The sequence below is a fragment of the Plodia interpunctella genome, chromosome 16 (genome assembly GCF_027563975.2).
Source record: "Plodia interpunctella isolate USDA-ARS_2022_Savannah chromosome 16, ilPloInte3.2, whole genome shotgun sequence".
NCBI lineage: Eukaryota > Metazoa > Arthropoda > Insecta > Lepidoptera > Pyralidae > Plodia > Plodia interpunctella.
In genome coordinates, this window is record NC_071309.1 from 7,224,356 (window position 1) to 7,243,644 (window position 19,289).

The 19,289-nt window shown below is 32.8% G+C and overlaps 1 protein-coding gene across 8 annotated transcripts in view; it reads left to right on the forward strand.

Annotated features, from left to right (window-relative positions):
- The window catches only part of LOC128676530 (pyrokinin-1 receptor-like), a 45,349-nt gene that overhangs the window by 25,098 nt on the left and 962 nt on the right, over positions 1–19,289 (forward strand). For 2 of the 8 annotated variants that reach the window (XM_053756679.1, XM_053756680.1), the window contains exon 6: positions 6,339–12,662. The exons of 2 other annotated variants lie outside the window; for them this stretch is intronic. In XM_053756679.1, the coding sequence (XP_053612654.1) occupies positions 6,339–6,354 (16 nt within the window). In that variant the 3' untranslated portion in view covers positions 6,355–12,662. Of the gene's footprint in view, positions 1–326; positions 12,663–19,289 lie in introns of those variants that run through there. 4 more of the 8 variants (XR_008405421.1, XM_053756674.1, XM_053756673.1 and 1 more) reach the window with 4 other exon arrangements.

Below are 19,289 nucleotides of genomic sequence, written 5' to 3' on the forward strand. Positions count from 1 at the left end.
TCTTGTTCCACGTGGATGCGCAAATCGAGATTATTATTTTTTTAATGACAATACGTACTGTTTTTATTGAGTGAGTGCTGAAAGTTTTACATGTACTTCCTATACAGGAAGGTATGTAGGTAAAAACTTACGATTTAGAATTTAAGGAAAACCAAACACGTGCGCATTTACTTAAAAATATAAATATTGTTTTAATGACTGTGTTAAGTATATAGGTATGTACAAAATATTTATAAGATATACTTATGAAGTGACAGGTACTAGTGAACTAACAAAGGTGTTAATGATAATGAAGTTATGAATTTAGTCGAATTTTATTACAACAGGATTTACTGCGACTATCACCATATGCACCATTTGGACTCGCACCGATTTTCCACCACAGATAAGCTAGGTAAGCTAAGCTACGTGGCTATATATTTCGAATACATCAATAACATCCATTTTTTCACTGGAGAAAATACTTACATTTTAATTCATTCTTCGAATCGCACCTGAAAATATTGACTGGTGCGCTTAACGAAATTATTAAGGTGCGATTTCAAATGGTGTGCTAAACGGAATACCGACTTCGATATTTTCACGGTGTCTCGTCGTCCAAAGTCGGACTATACACTGATGATTTCATTCCGCAAAGGAAAACATTTTATCAGTGCGGAAATGTGGAAGATTTTTTATACCCTGTAGCAAAATGAGTACCTACTTATAACATTTTCCTATAAGTGGTATTTTGTAGACATACTCGTAAATCCAAAACAAAAGACGGCATTTATATTTGTTAATATTTACGACAAATGTGGATTACATAGTACATATTTGTGTGTCAGATTTAAGTATGTTTATTTTATAGAAAATAAATGACGAAATGTCCAGATTAAAAATCAGTAGGTAGGTACAAAAGCGGTATGTCCTGTTGTTATACAAAATTTAAACAAGATCCTAAATAGAGCCTACAAAAGGATCCTTTCCATGCCAATAAAGTGTCAAACAGTAGCGATATAATAAAAAAGTATACAAAATATGTTAGATTTTTCATAACATATTGGAAATTTGGAACACATCAAACATTGATTTAAATTTAAACTGTTGGAGCCATAAGTGTTTATTCTGTTTCATATTCTTGTATAGTTGTATGTCTTACGTACCTATTTGAAATTACTAGTTAGATGCTCATATTTATATTACCAAAACCTATTTTTTTTATTATACTGTTTCGTTGTTGTACTTTAATTGTTATGCTGTTTATTTTTAATATCGTGTAGTAAAATATATTTGAAAAAAAAAAAGAGAATGTCTTACTGATCCCCTAGCAAGTTTACAAAAGCCACGTTTTAAAATTTAAAATAGACCTAGAATTTTCTCCAGATATAGATTTATTTGTTGACTTTCGATGCCCTAATTTAACTTAAAATTAGGTAGTATTTAAAATAGCATCAAAATCCGTACACCGGGAAAAAAATAAGCAAAATGTCCTAGATCACTTTTAAGATTGTGTACCGTACCGACTTTATAGACGGTGTTCCGTACTTCGCAACTTTTGATGTTTGTAACAACTTTATTGTGCGAATATTATGTACATAAATTAATAAAGATTGTACTTGTTAATTGTACATAACGTAACCTTATCCCTTGTAGGGATTTCTATCTAGTCTAATGATCATCACAACATAACTTTTGATATAACAAATAGCAGTCATATATGTAGGTAAGTACCTTGTATAACCAGTTTTTTTTCACATAAATATATTTTCAATGTCAGATATTGCATTCATTTTGTTATTTTACTTATATAAAACACGAATAAATAAGCATTAAGTAGGTGGTTTATTAAGCTGTCACACATTCCAATATCATCCGGGTCCATAAAAATCTAGATTTACTCGTCTCTTACTATAAATATATTTTAGAAATAGCTAACTACTGCTAGGCTACAGCGGTTCTCAAACTTTTTTAAGATGAAAGCCTGAGCATTTTACGGAGCCCTGAATTAAAACTTGTAAAATTAAACTTGTTTTATGAGTATGACGTAACAGTTGACACTTATTTCCATGATGTAAAGTTAACATTTTGTAGATTTAAATAATTACTTTGTAAAATTTAATTTATTCAATGTAAATTGTTCATATTTCGAGGAAATTAATCAAATATTTCTTTTTTCTTCAGTGTACTGTAGGTATTTGTTGTCGATATGACTAACATATTTTGGAGCCACAAAATATGCCTTGCGGAGCACACTTTGAGTATAGCTGATTTACTAGCTGCGCCCAGGGGCTCTGCCCTAGTCATTATTTCAGTAAAAAGTACCATAAGTGCTATATAATCACTTTATATTTTATCCGTGTAGGTACCAAATTTCATCGAAATCCATCCAACAGACACACATCCAAACATTAGAATTTGTTTCTGTGTATTCTACATATTATTTATACTCCTAGGTAAGGTAGTTTTGATGAAAAAGTGTTCATTGTTACAGTTCATAGCGTTCAAGCTCAAATTCTATAAATATAAATAAATATATTAAGACAAATCACACAGATTGAGCTAGCCCCAAAGTAAGTTCGAGACTTGTGTTACGGGATACTAACTCAACGATACTATATTTTATAATAAATACATATGTAGATAAACATCCAAGACCCGGGCCAATCAGAAAAAGGTCATTTTCCATCATGACCCGACCGGGGAACGAACCCGGGACCTCGGTTCAGTGGCAAGAACTTTACCACCAAAATAAATCCTTAGTGAGATTATTCGAAAATCGATCGCAAAAGGCACGCATGCCTTTAAGCAACATTAAAAATCTGACAAAAGTGTGGTACACACATGAAAAGAAAGGAAGATTTAATGCTGCGACATCGGAAACCTCGCCATTATCGCGAAAACGAGGGTGTTAATTCGGCTGTCGTGGAATATAATATTTCAAATAAACCCGTAAAATCTGCATAATACTAGGCGTCGGGTTGGGATTGTAGGCGGTAGGCTGTTGGGAGCTAGAATTTATTGCGCCAACCGCTGCAATCTCCCTGCCTTGCGTATAACGACGAATAAGTTTTAGCTAAGATGAATATTTCATCCTAATGCCGTTTTTTCTTTATGGCTGTAGTTTATTGCATATTACTACAGCAGATAATGGAGATGAATTTCATTTCCACGATCATCACCTATTCGCATTTCAATATTACATGTGCCAAAATAATACACTGTACCTATTTACAATGATGAATCCATATCAAGATTGTCATCAGCTTTATTGCATTATTTTTTAGTTCACTAAGTCAATTTTTTAGCATTATTTATGCATTAGAATATTGGTTGAGGCAAAAACCAGATACTTATGTTAATTACTATGGATGGATAAAATTCAATAAATCGTCAATATGGATCCAGCCGGCGATCGACAAAAAACGCGTTCGGATAATTTAATGTAATTGTTTTGTTTTTGCGAAAACACATTTTAAGTTAGGAATTACCACAACGACGGCAAACATCAATAGGTCGGGCATCGAATCGGAAATTCCGTTTGAAGTAATCGTCTTAGAACTCTGAAAAAACTAATAATTGCTAAGTTTCCTTTTGAATAAATTATATAATGAAATGTTTACGGCTTGGTAAAAAAATGTGATAAAGAGCAAGTTCATCATACAGTGTCGTACGGTGACGGCCGAGTGAGTATGCAAGTATTTTTTTTATGTAGAGCTTCGTATACGGTTGCTGTTTGCTAGTGCGCGTGTAAATTACGGCATGATTTGTAGATTGAATAATTTTTGGGTTAAAAATAGAAGTATGATAGTCGACTAAACATATAGTACATATGTACGTATACATATAATTATATCGCTACTTTTTGCCTTATTCTATGTTTTTGCCTTATGGTTGTTTTATTATTGTAACATGATAACCAAGAGAAGGCGAGTGTTTTGATATGGTGAAATAAACTAGGTATAAATAAAATGCAAGTACGGTCAAGTATCTAAGTAATTAGAAAACCAATATTATAAAACAAACAAAAAAGGTTAAAAGTAAGCAATAGTTACTGGATAATTAAATAATATTTTTAAACAACCAAACATGATAATTTAACATGTACTTGATTTATTAATTTTAGGTTCAACTTTAAATACACTATTGCTTTTGACTCCGAAATAGTGGCGTCATTGTTATAAAAGTTTCATATACTTATACTATATAAATGATTATATTAGACATTTACAAAAAAGTACCTGATTTGATTTTGTTAGTAGCTCAATATATTGTATGTCAGGTTTAAAGGTTTCGTTATGCTGAAACAATAAATATTAACACACTTTGATTAGAACAAAATAATCAGTATGATTTCAGTATTTTAATTTCAGCTTGGTGCTTAATTCTAATTCATTACAATCATTTAGATATATAATATTAGATTAAAAGGGCCAGTTTTGTGACAAGAATAATGCCTTCATGATTCGTAGCTGGTGTGATTTGGAAACAATGTCACACCAACATGCCGTCATGTAGCTCCAGTGAGAGACTCCAATTATTATCAACATTTAATTGTATTAATTAATGTCGACTAATTTACAATATAATTTTACTCAGATGATTTGCGCTAGATTGCAGCATTAATATAAGACGTAAACAGTGTATCTTCCCAACAACTCTTCCGAAACATGATCGATGATATTGACTTGTGCACCATGGCAACGGGTGATTTTGTCAGTGCTGCCATTGGCAACGTGTGGTTTTGTCGGTGCTTGTCTTTTAGAAATTAAATTTCAGTATTTTAGAAATCAAAAACCCAGAAAAAATTCAATTCCATTAATATAATTTGGCTTTTTTATTTAAGTAATTGAAATAAAACTCATTCTTTATGTATCTCTATAATTAAAATGAAGTCAAAGTCGCAAGAGCATTTATTCAGAAATAGACCTATATGTGTGTGTCATAATATATAAGCAATTGAGGGTATTAGAAATACGTATTTTTTACAGTTTCGTGGAGAGGAACGCAGCAGTGTAGAGGAGCATTCCTCTTGGTTCAACACCTGGAGCTGGAACCAGCGGCAGTCGTCCACCACCTGCGACTCGCCCGCCACCATCTCCAACACCAGTCTCAGGGAGCTCGCGCAGGAGATGTCCGGAGCCGAGATGGTGGTGTTCATGCACGAAGTGAATCGAGAACTTGGACTCACTTGAACCACTTCTCACCCGACTGAGGTTGAAAGCCCAGTTAGGAACGGCATTTGTACTTTAAGTCTCTCACAGATTATATTACGCCCGCGGCATTTTGAAATATCGATGTTTGATGTGTCCAAATAATATTTGAAATGTAATACATACTCGAATATCAGAGTATGGAACATTTATTTGCCTACAGCAAAAATAAATCGAAAAATAAAAAAAAGTTACATCTGATAAAATTACAGGTTTAATATATAATACCTCTGGTTTGTGTGTCTGCCAAATGTAAATCAGTGAAATGTATAGTAAAATATAAGCAAGTCCATGTAAATTTAAATATTTAGCGGTTTTTGAGAGACGTTATATGGAGATCGTTGCATGCACATTTAAGGGTGATTTTCTTCCGTGAAAAATGTCAAAAATGTAAAACAATATCTTTTGCTGAAATATATGCTGAGTGCCCATTATATGGTCTATACCAATATTATGTTATATCTATATAATTACAACTGCAACCGTACACTTATATATCCTAAAAGAAAAATATATCCTTGCAAAAAGTGTTCGCGATATAACATAAAACAAATAGTTTTATGCAACCGTCTATAAGAAACATTTATCTACATGAATGCATGGAAGATTGGTCTAAGTTCCGAATAGAAAAAAGGCTGCAGTTGATACTTAATTCGACAAACGTTTAGCTTTTTCCCATCTTTTCAATTTTTTCTTTTTAATAAAATTCAGGACATAAGCTCGGAATTAAGCTCGGAACTCATCTTTTCATGATTGTAAAATGACAAAGAAAGAATAAGGAAACAAAAAAAAAATGCATTTCTATTTCCATTTGAATCTAAAATATCCTTGGGTTTGTAACAAATATAAATTTCAAGAGCTCATAATACTTTAATATCATTAACTCTTAACTAATTTTAGATTCGAATTCTTTAGATTTGGACATCTTCGATCCAATGTAGATTGAATGAAATACATTCGTCGTTATCCCTAAATTGTATTTGTTGCCCCTATGGGCAAAAATTTTTATCTATATAAAAGAAATATTAATTAAATGTATTATCTAGTGTGTTGTTGCCCCTCCATTGACCGAATAGATCCTTCCCAAGATAAATTCGTCATTGTATATGTATTTTCCTTGACTGATTACGTTTTTTATGTTTACAGGATCACAAGTAAATAAAATCTTGTATTATAGAGTGGGTGACAAGCCTATAATACATCTAGTGATATAAGTATTTCCACAATCCCATGATTATAATAACGAGAAATAACATTGTCAGTGTCACTCATTTTGTTGAGTGACAAGCAAGATAAACTAATGGTGTATGTCTGAAAACCATTTTGAGTTTTTTTACCATTTAACAACCCCAGAACAAGTTTACTGAAAAAGTTGTAAAAGAATTTAATGACTTGCGAAATAAAGCTTGTAAGTGATGCTGTAAAAAACTTGGAGATCTTGATGGTTGATTTTAAAATTACGAACCAGCAGCCAGATAATAAACATTAGATTTGATATAATTATACATCATTTGTTTCGATTTGATTTTCCTTTATTATCGAGTGTGTTATTGCTTACTTGTATCAGACCAACTGACTTTTAATTAAGTAAAAGTAATAAACAAATACATAGCAAAGTAAAGCAAGCAAAAATCTAATTATCTAAATAAAATAATAAAACTACTTACTAAATATCTGAATAAATATATGGCCGCCCTAGACCTAATGTTCTGTGTGCTTAGAGAAAATCCGCCTGTGGTGACAACTCACACTGATGAGAGCATAACTCTAATGCTTCTACTTTCTATATTTAAAAAGGAAAGTATATATATATATATATATATATATATATATGATGATAAATAGATGTGAAACACAATTAACTTACATGAAAATATACGAGAAACGAGATGACCAGTTCCCTCTGGCAGCACCCGTTCACGAGTTGACGCATGGGACAGCCATCGCGTAGCTCAACCATAATAGAGTGAGCATGACACACTCAATTCCCATGACCTCACAATTACAAATCTTATTCGTCCGTTAATAGAAGTACAACAGAGTTTTTTTTTTTCAAATAAAATTTAAATGTCAAAATTTATGATTTATTATAACAAAAATAAAAATTATGAATAAAATAATAAAAAACAGTAAAATAAAAATTAGGAGATCATGTGTGGAGTGGCAAAGTTGTCGGGAGGATGCATGCGTTTTTATCAGTCAAATAGACGTTAATTGTGTAATACGCTTTATCCATAAAATTTTTCTTAACATAAGTTTTAAAATTTTTCAGATTAATTTTTCAGATTTTGGCAGATTAATAGCCTCTGCAGGGAGTTTATTGAATAATTTTACACTTTGACCCACGAAAGACCGCCGAACCTTTGTAAGCCTGAATCTGTTCAAACAAAGTTTGTGCTTATTTCTAGTATTTATACTATTTACTTCGTTTAATTTTTTATATAAATGTAAATTTGATTTGACAAAAATAAGCACATCAAAGATATACTGAGATACAACAGTGAGGATGTTAATTGATTTGAAGAGTTCTTGAAGAGAATCTCGAGGTTTTAATCCTTAATAAAACGAATAGCTCTTTTCTGTAATACAAAATTTTTTCCTATCTCAGCTGCATTACCCCAAACTAATAGTCCGTAGGACATAATGCTATGAAAGTAGCTGAAATACACAAGTTTAGCTGTATCTATGTTCGTACACTGTCTGATCCTTCTCACTGCAAAAGCTGCCGTACTAAGTTTTTTGGCCGTGATTTCAATATGTTTCCACTTTAATTTGTCGTCAACAGTGATGCCCAGGAACTTAGTACTATGTACCCATTCTAGAGCTTTACCATTTACTGTTAAAGGTATAACATTGTGCGAGTTATTTAAGAGAGAGAATTTAATACATTTTGTCTTCTCTGTATTTAGAGCTAAGTTGTTGGTTGTAAACCAGTTAAGCACTACTGACATGCTATTACTTATAAAGTTATAGTTTTCACTTTTTCTATCGACTCTAAATAATAAAGATGTATCGTCTGCAAATAGAACTACTTCGCATAAATGTTGGGCAAGGCATGGGAGGTCATTAATATAAACCAAAAATAAAAAAGGATCGATAATGGAGTCTTGAGGTACGCCTGTGTGAACAGGTGCACTATCGGAACTTGTTTTGTTAATTTCTACTCTCTGTGTTCTATTATCTAGGTAAGACGAAAGAACACTAAGAGCCGCGCCAGTGACACCATAATGTTGAAGTTTATTTTTGAGTATATTATGATCTACACAGTCAAAAGCTTTCGATAAGTCACAGAAAATACCTACGACATCTTGCTTGGATTCTCAAGCTTCATTAATTATTTCGACTAAAGTGGCTGCTGCATCAGTAGTTGAACTACCTTTGGTGAAACCGTATTGACGATTATGTAAAATTTTATTTATATTAAAATACGATACTTATACTAAAATATTAATATACTAATATATATAATAATCTGGTGTAATTGTCTGAATGTAAAAGTGGACTTAGGATCCTGAGCATTTCTTTTTAATAGGTCATCTGCCGCATTGGAGCAAGAGGAAAGGGAATTACTATATAACCTAGTTTTAGGAATAAACCTTGTCTGCAAACAAGGGGAAACCTCTGGCTTCTCTAGTTCAACAAATGAATAAGACTTCTTTCTAGTTTCTAACGACAATATATTTTATTTAGTGTTTCAATGGGTAATGGCTGAGAAACCGAGAATAGCTGTAAAGCGGAACAATCAGTTTTGTAAAACAGACCTAAATGTGCTAGTTTCAAGAAACTGTACGAACACGTTTGTAATAAAGTCGGAGTTGCAAGGCGCATCAAAAACTTGACAGAGGACATAAACCTGTGCTAGAGAGACGTAAAAAATTTCAAATAAGGTATAAGCGACCTTTGCTTTGAGTTTTATTCCACGTTATCTGTGTCAGTAAGTTTACAGCTAGACAAAAGTTTTAAATTACTTAATTACAAATACGACATGATATTCCTGCAGGACTACCATACCTGAGTGCCCGAGATCCACTGTCGGGTCAGGATGGATTATCTTTTTTATTATTATTACAGAATATAGTGGTGGTATCATAATTATTGATATTGATAAATGCATACATTTTTTTAACAAAAACGTATATTTCTACCTAGTATCCCATAATACAAGTCTCGAACTTATGAATCAAAATTTAAAAAATCAATTTTATTGATTAAAGAACAGCCAATTCACACGAAACATTTTTAATTGTCAAAATTAAGAATAATACAATATTATAAAAAACACGTTTGTAACTGATACGACTTCGAAATCAAATTTCTAAAACCCATCTTTTTTAGTAGTTGGGTAGCACAAACTACATTGTTACAGAGCTTATGAGTGCTTGCTATAATGTAGTCTTCTAAAGTTTTCCCATCCTGTTTGTGTTCCTATTATCTTACAAGTTTTGCAGCAAAAATAAACTTGAAACAATCTCATCGCAAGTGATTACCTTCATCCGTTTTTATATTGGGTACAAGTCTATATAGTTTTGATTGGTATAGGGTAGGGTATGTGTTGAATACAAAAGTGAGAAAAGATATTTCGCCTAGAGTTCAGTGAGACTGGAATTATAAAAAAATATATTTAAACATGTTCTGCCACTAATATGATCAAAAAACTTTGCGTAATTATTTTTATCGATATTCGATGAACAAATGTATATGTTAGAAGGAATTATGAAGAATTTTTTTAATGACTAGATTGGTGATGGCGAATGAAATAGTGTACAAATATTACAATTTCTCTGAGATATAATGTTTATATAAACTTTCATCTCCCCATTGTAGTCATTTCGGGGGTTGATTTTAGCCATGTTTGTCTTTAACTATATGCATATGAAATTTCATCAAAATCGGTCCAGCAGTTTCGCCGTGAAAGTGGAACAGACAGACTTTCGCATGTATAAAATTAGTATGGATTATTATTAAATAAGGTCTTGTAGAGCCTTATATCTACTTAATCAGTGTTTTAAACTTTTTGTAATTGTAAATAATAAGATATATATTACATAATTAGGTATTATGTACGAGTCTTTGTATATAAAAATGTATATATTTCAGTATAAAATAACTGAATAAATAAAAGCCTAGGTACTGAATAATATTGCATGTATCACGTATATTTTTATATCTGCAGCTGTAACTGGATATAATTGAAAGGACAAAAAAATAATGTTATCGAACGTCAATTTTATATTCCTTGATGTTTATATCTCGAAAATTGTGAAGATGTTTTATTAAAGATTTTGATATTAGATTTTGATTTAAAGATTAATGATTTTGATTTTAAGATTTTGATATTAGATTTTGATTTAAAGGCAATGAATAAATAAATGTTGTGTGGCGTGTGGTTCCGCCCTAGGACCACTCCATATCCTCTCGTGGATTTCGTACGAGGCGACCAAGGAACACACAGGCTAGGCAGCTTATAGCCAACAATAGCATTCCCTAGGAGGGTTGACGACTGGCAGGCGGTAGGTTGTAATATCACAGACAAATTTTCAACATTTAAGTTTTTTTTACGCTAATACCTGGCTTCGCAGCTTTACAACCCCACCGGGAATAAGCAGAGATAAGAGAGACAATAGTTCAATGTTACATAAAACAAGTTAGAATAAAAAATACTAACCTATAAAAGGTAAGTTAATGAATATTCTTTCTTAATTTTGTGCTAACTACCTCGGTGACGCGATGCCACGCCGCGCCGCCGCTCCGGCCTGCGCAGTAGGAAACTTTTGATTACTGCGAAATAATTATATCTAACTAATTCGTAACTTCGTTATTTTTCTGTACATATTTCTAATGTAGTAATTTTGTAATGTGAGACTGGAAAGTGTCTTCTAATGTTGGTAAATGTTATTAAATGTGTAAAAGAATTGTGATTTAAAGATTATAAGCAAACATATAGTGCTAGTGACGTCATATGAGTGCTGTGATTGTGTGATAAATAAGTGATATTATTTGTAATGAATGATATATACTGGGTGTTAGGGTAAACACCGCTGTTACTTCAATCACTAATGCTGAACCGTAAAGTATAACCGCAAAGTAACTAATATTTAATTCGTTTTTATAATTCGTTCGTGGTCAGGTATTTGGCCCTACTAGTGATATTCTCTCTCTCTCTCTCTCATCAAGCATTTTTCCGGTTACTTTCGCAGCCGTTGAGCGTCGGAGCCCAAGGTGCGCTTTCATACTTTTTCGTCGCCATTTCGCACGGTCGTCGGCATCCCTAGTTATCAGACAATTTGACACCATCGCATGTCATCTTTGACGACATTGATATAACCTCTGAATTCATTAATCTATGTTTACCCTAAAATTCTGTATTTATGTAATTAATAGTCTAAGTATAAAGTATGACGTAACTAGCAGGTTATTTGAATTACTGTCAATTTTAAATCTCAATTATTTATGATGTCTGGTAGTAAACAACTCGTTAAATATCCATTCAGTCTGTGGGAACGAATAGTGAGACCAGTCAAAGCGAAAACATGTGAATTTATTTACTGCCCGTCTGTACAACTATGTACATTTATTTTCAAAATGTCTATAGAATGTATTCGCAAGAAGCGAGTTTCATCAAAATCCGAGATACGAAGCGATACTAATTTTATAATTAAATGTCAATAAGCTTTTTGTGGTAGGTGAAAATTAAACAAGATAAATAAGATAATTTTACCGTCTGCTAACGAATGAGAAAAATAAGTTTGTAAATAAATTCGATTTTGTTTTGTAAATTCATTATTAATATAGATCAACACTTTGTGTGTCATTAAATAGAACAAAGAGATACCTAACACAAAAATAAAACATTTGTATAGATTAGATGTACCTTAAGTCACAGAGCACGGTTTCTGCGCTCGTGATGTAAGTTGGGAAAAATAGTAATCATCAAATCAAATAGGAATCAAAATCCTAAACGTTAGGGGCCGCCCATTAGTCAAGTGATGTTTTTAGCATTTTTAACCTTCACCTCCCCTACCCTACCCAAACAATCCTACGTGTATTTTTAGTACCAACAAATAACTTTAATATCTTTTAATAAAATATTTTGACGAAAAAATTTATACACGTGATATCTTGCACAGTTACACCACACCCCCTCTCGCCCTAGTACTAGTTGGTGATTTTTGCTAAAACCCCTCCCCCCTTCAAGCCTCACGTGATTAATGGACGACCCCTTAGTAAGTAAGTAATTAAGAAAATAATATTTTGTAAGAAATAATGATGTAAGTTTTGTTTAGAAAAATTCTGATTGAAATAGATCCGCGTACATGTGGAAGTCCCTTTTTAATTTCGAATGCTGAATTTACTGAACCAGGTGTTGTATTATCCATCTCGGATCTTATTGTATATCTTGCGTCACCTTATCTCCGATATAAAAAGTAATACTATGTAAATTTATGAATAAATGTGTTGATGTTAAAAAAATGTTTTGATTTCTCAATTATTGAACCTAATTTTTCAGAGCAAAGTTAAAGTCAAAGCATTTACAACTACCTGCGCCCCGGGGCTCCTTTTGTCTAAAGGTACCTTATGTGTCATTCCAGGTTATATTCTTCCCGTGTACCAAATTTCATAACAATCCGTCCAGTAGATTTTGCGTGAAAGAGTAACAAACATACATACATTCATGTCATACGTCCTCACAAACTCTCGCATTTATAATATTAGTAGGATAAGTAGATAACTATGTAAAAACACTTAAGTTTAGGATTTTTGTATAACATTTCTATGTCAGACATAGGAATATGGCCGCTATAAGACGACGGAAATGTCAGTAATCTCCACAGATTTCTAGTAGTATTATAAATCTGTGGTAATCTCCATCCACCTTTCTTTACCTCACACGATTCTGGTAGAGGACAGCGTGTCAACACACTTTTCAATTTTACACAATAGAAATGTTCACAAGCGCGAGGAAATTTTATCAAATAAGTATTTAAATTATAGAATTTAAATGTTGATGAACAGTTCCGCGGAAGAGAGTTCATTAATTATCCCATTGTAGCTAGGTAAATAATGTTATTTTATCTCTCACTCAGAACGATTTCCAAATATGGTTAATTGGTCAGGCAAGGGACACGTTCCCTGTTCGTGAGGTAGTGGTGGACTACAATCTACTACCACTTGAGGTAGAAGGGTCATGAAAGTAATAAGTACTAACGGTACTAACTATACGAGGAGAAGATTAATTAAGAGGGAGCGTTTTAGACACACGATACAAACGAATGAAAGACACAGGTCTAATTTCCCTAATTATTACTTGTGTAATGACTGATAAAACTGTATATACGACTGTACATAATTACGTTGTCGCTTGGTAAATATTGAACTAATACTAATCAAAACTTTCCGGCTGTAGGTACCTATAGGTACCTCGTCTCGCTCGTAGACAGAGTATAATAATAAGGGAAACAAAGCTCGATATCGCTCGATAACACTTTTCCAATCATGTCAACTTTGAAACTGTGTGCATCAAGGAAGATGGCAGAATCAGTATGAGTTACTATCATTGCTCTTTGATTTTTTTTTGAGTTATGGAAGCAAATATTGCCGAGCAGTGGGACACAAAATAGGCTGCCGCAATCTGCCGCATGCCTATCTGTTTGATAGTGTATAAAAAAATACCTTAATCAAGATATTTTTTTATATACATAGGTATATGCATGCGGTAGCGGCCCACCTCCGGTGGTCCTTTGTGATGATGATGATGATTTTTGATCATAAAAGCATAAAACATAAGCTTAAACTTGGTTAGAGTGAACGTGCTTGGTAATTGGGGAAATTGTCTCGGAAATAAAAGAAAGAATCTTACTTTTTCTTTTCTTTTATTGCAAATTTTCATTACAAAGTATTGATCAATACTGATAGTTGTCACATTAAATTCTAATACTTCCATTACTTTACATACTTGAAGTGGCAATAAGTATTTGTTAAATCTAATGAGTATTATCATTAATTCCCACGCCTTTGTAATATAGTGTTAAGAAATAATCTGAATAATTGTAGGCTATGTTTACACTCAGAAGGGAGGAAGAATGGCGTTTTAGAAAACGCTATTTATTACTCAGTAAAATTATGTTATTGTTTGTACCAAAAATTATTGTTTGTACCAAAAATTTATAACAAAATTCCACAACAATATAACGATTTCAATTTAAATTGTGTGTGAGTGTTGGTTGGCAACACCAACGAATAAATTGAGATCTATACATACATCAGATGTTATTTACAAGAAAAGAATATATACAAAGGCCAAGAACAAAATTGTATGATGGGCCAAAGTTACATAGGTCGGTAGTAAAACGATCACCATTAATTCGAACGGTTGTTTTCGACTACGCTTTATGTCTAGGGTATTTATATATTTTGGTTTGCGTTCACCAGAGTACGTATAAGCTCAATTTGTCTGTAAAACTTTGTACCGAATTAACTTTGTTGAAGTAAGTAATACTTACAGAAATCGTATATTGTTTTGAGTAGTCGTATTAAATCGTAGTTTTAATTAGTTAATTAACGTTGATTTTGTGCACTGCTTAGACATCTTTCACTGCACTTATCCAATAATGGTGCTCGTCATAATGAACATCGCGCCATCAATAAAACTTCTGTGTCAGTTATAGTCTCGATATCATGAATGTATTCATGTTATAAAAAAGAGAATAAACAGCTCGGATTGTTTAGCTTTGAATTTGATTCGCGTAATAAGCTATGAAGATGATTGAAGGTTGTTGGAGACGATTTATTTTTATTAGAAATTAAGACAAAATAAATAATATTTTATTATAGTTTTCAAGCACGTGTTATAGGTTATAAGTACTGAACTCTGAAATAATAGTTGACTACTTCATTTTCTAAGTGTTAAACACCCAATTTAGAAGTCATTAGAAGTGTTTGTTTGAAAATATTTCATGTGATAAAAAAAGGTTTGGGGAACTGAAAATGAAAATTTTTTTTTATTTATAAAAAAAAGTCTAACCGGCCAGTTCGGCCTGCTGGTATTATTTTGTTTAATAGATAAAAGAAATATATAGGTTCTTTATAACACCTATCTGCTTAGCTTATTTTTCTAACAAAAATTCTATATAATTTTTTAAGTTATATAGCAAGTACAATTTCAAGTATATTTGGAAAGAAACCAACCCCCGTTCTATCTCTCTCATATTTTGCTGTCTACATTACGGTTATGGCTCGTACCTGTTTTGGCTTCGTTTGAGAAATTTACCTGTTTGTTAAAATAAGATTTTCGGTTATTTAATATAAATGTAAGGGAGCGTTTATTTATTTGTTTGAAAAAAGTGATGAATGTTTCCTTCTTAAACATGAAAAGTCATAGGTACATTCATGTTGATTGTGCGAGAAGTTGACCAACCTGTCAGCCTAGTTGATAAATGTTTGTAAATCCACAAAGGAGACACTCGCTGGATCACAGTATGTCGTCCAATTATGCGGTCGCATGGCTTACGAAATTGAGCGCAGAGCGTGTGATATGTGTGACTGACAAGGACAGCTAATATCGGAATCCGATCCGGTTTGAATATATTTTAAACGTTTATAGATGTGTATCCAGAATAGTACTGTCATTTACTAGTTTTTACGCCTACACTGCATCATGGGATTTCATATGATGAGAAAGAGATTCCTATATGTGAATCTAACGCGCTCGAATAAACGCCAAAATTCGTCTTAGGCTCTCCTACTAAAATCCTAATCCTAACTAATATTATAAATACGAAAGTAAGTTTGTTTGTTATCTCTTCACGCTTTATCTACTCAACCAATCTTCTTGAAATTTTGCATACATGTAGTTTGAAGTGTGGATACCTTTCATCCCAGAAAATTGACTGTTCCCGCGGGAAATGTAAGCAGGCTAAGCCGCAGGCTAAAAAATCATATAAAACGCAAAATCGAATAACGTTAGAGTAAATATTTGTAACAGAGGGAGACATGGGAGCTGGGATACGTGACTCTAATAAGGAAAATAATTGGGTCCGTCTTATCTTCCCGATTAATCGGTACTTTTGATTACTAAAATCGTACAAGATGATATCCGTAGATATCATCTTGTACGATTTTAGTTTAGTAAGATAAAGACAGTTACCGGATATTATCATATTAGTTGTCCCTTTGCTGTTTCCTGCAGATACAGTCAACAGCACATAAAGCTACCCTTCATGAACCTCTATGGCGCGGTAATAGCGGCGAGTTTGCAATGAATATGGATAGGTTGATGTGCTGTTGACTGTACATGTAGTTCCAGGTATAACTTTTTACTTTGGATTTCCAAGATTTATAAATTAATCAATAATTATATCATTGAAGCGGTGGTGGCCCTGGTTGGTTCGAATCCTACTAGTGCCACTTGAGTTTGTATACCAATTTGGCTCATGTGTAGCAGTGTTCAGAGACCACCACTTGCTTGCAAGGAAAACATCATGACGAAACCTACACTTTGGTGGACAGTTTAGTTCTCAAATGTGTATGCGACTACTTGCCACTAGATGGCGGTATGTAGTCGTATAAGTCATTTCAGATGCCTAGGCGACTTTAATAAAATCTGACACCAAAAACACACTCGACATGAATGAATAATTTATATCATCTTTCTGGAAACTTATTGTGCTGTTTCAGGCTCTAAAATTAAAAAAGTTTGGCATGGCACCCAAGACGAAAAACTGTCAGTCTTAGATATTGTAAAATTACCTACTTATTTTCATATTCACAATATGCAATTAAGTAATTTTATTCATGTATTAGAGTTGAATGAATTACAGCAATATTTTTTTTTTTTTATAATTTTGAGTCCACAAAGAAAAAAAAAACAGATTAACAATCTTTGTTTATTCTCATTATACTTACCTAGACTCAAAATTTACGTACGAAGTACTTACTAAATCTATGGAATTTACTTAAAAGTACTACTTTAGTGGGCTTAATTCCCGCTCGATACTATAAATTTTTCGTATCATTATTATTTTTTGTTTTATATATTATAGTTATATTCATTGAAATAGATATTTAATCATTAATTCAATTCAATTCAATGTGGTTAAATACTTTTAAATCATATTATCTCAATCCCGATACATAAAAAATATTTCGCACACATAAAAAATTTAGGGTGAAATACAGAATTGTTCCGCATCCAGCTCGGAAGAAATTTACGATGTGATTGTGTCAAAACATTTACTCACACATAAATCTGTTATGAAGAACGACAAGTGGAGCTGGTTTTATCGACAGGAACGCCTGTAACTTCTGTGATAGCAACGAAAAAAGAATAGATAAAAATTTGCTTTTGAGTCAAGTTTTAGTTTATCCGAAAAAGTAAGGATATAGTTACTCGAACATCTAGTAACTTTTTATCTGTTATCTCGATGAATGAACCTTCACTGTAAACACTTTCGTTCTATAAGCACTAATCTATGTCTGTACCTACTGTAAAACTTCATTTTTATGCATAGAAAATTACTATGATAATCCTGGGTTTTTGTCTGAATCGGTAGGATTTCTTGCAATTACCTACTGGCAAAGGTAAACGCATGTAAAAGAGGGGATCATTGTAAATTTTACTGATTTTACCCAGATTTCTTCTCCAGGATATCTATTAAACCTTTAAACCCTTCGTTCCTTGCATGAAAGTATTCTATATATGCAAATTAATGTAAGTAGGTGTGTTTTTTTCGCGAAAAGTTATGAATAAGTAGGTAGGGATAAAGTTACTCCCGCAGATATTGTTCAGGTTTATTTTAACTATATGAGTGCAATGAACTGAAAATAGTTTTTGAAACAGCAGTCATTGAAATGATTTTTTAAAATGAATACCAAACATTTTCCAGTTAGCGTTATGGAGGATGAGTATAAAACTAAGAGCTAGCAATATGTACCTACGTCCATTTCGAACCCAATAGCTGGTCAAAACTGTGTAATAATAAAAATATTCTCTAAAATTCGAGCCTGTAAAAATAACGGAGTGGCATTTTTTTGACAGCTATTAAGTTTTAGCTGTTGTTATTTATTGTTTACTGTTGCAATATCTCGATACTCGACTATCGGCAGCGGCTGTATCCTGGCACGCTGCCAAACTCCAAAATAAACCTTATTACCATTCCAGGGCTCCCCGACCAAATGAAAAAATTTAGAAGTTCGTAATTTCGTTCGGACCGTTATATATTCTAACACCATGGCCATTTTACCCCAAAATATTGGCTCGATTGATGAAATTTGTAAGGTTGATTGGTTCAAGGATGCTTCTCTATCAGATTACAAAACTGCTCAAATCTATGTGAGTATGTACATGAGTAAATCAAGAAGATTCCTTATTCATTGTAAGCACACGGCTATTTCCAACCGCCGGTTGAGTTGATTAAAATAAATATTGTGTTTTTGACAAAGTGTGTTTCATTATTAAGTGATTCCAGTCTATGTCAAAATTGGAACTCACTTTTAGCTGCAACGTTATCATGGATTAATTTAAATAATATAGGAAAATATTAATTCCTAGGATTGGGCGAAACCATTTCTGAAAATCCGAGGTACGAGTTTTGTGTTTCAAAATGTGATTAGTTTTAGTCTTATATCTTCCTGTGCAGTGCCCATTTAGCGTGCAATGTACAGATAGCAACAGCAAGTTACCACAAAATATCGCTTAATACGGCATCGTTTGCTAGTCAGTTACGTCTAAACTCATTACATATAACTTGTGTGTTTTACACAGCTTTAAAATGAAAATTAAGTCCCTTTATTCTGACTTTTGGAGTTATAATTGGCGGTACAAAGTCTTACGCTTCGCTGCATCAGGACTGGGAAGCGAAGCGATGTGCAAACGATGTCCCTCTCGCCATACGAGACTTCTTTCTCATGATCGCAAAGAAATTGCATCTGCAGATATACCAGATGAACTGTAAAAACGTGGCAGTCGAAATAAGGCCTTGAAGACGAAGCTTAAACGAAGGTCTATTACCATACTGAATTGGTAAAGGCACTATATATATGGGGAAAGTCGGTTCACAAACATGTTTTTGCTAAGTGGATGAGAAAAAGTAGGAAAGCGGA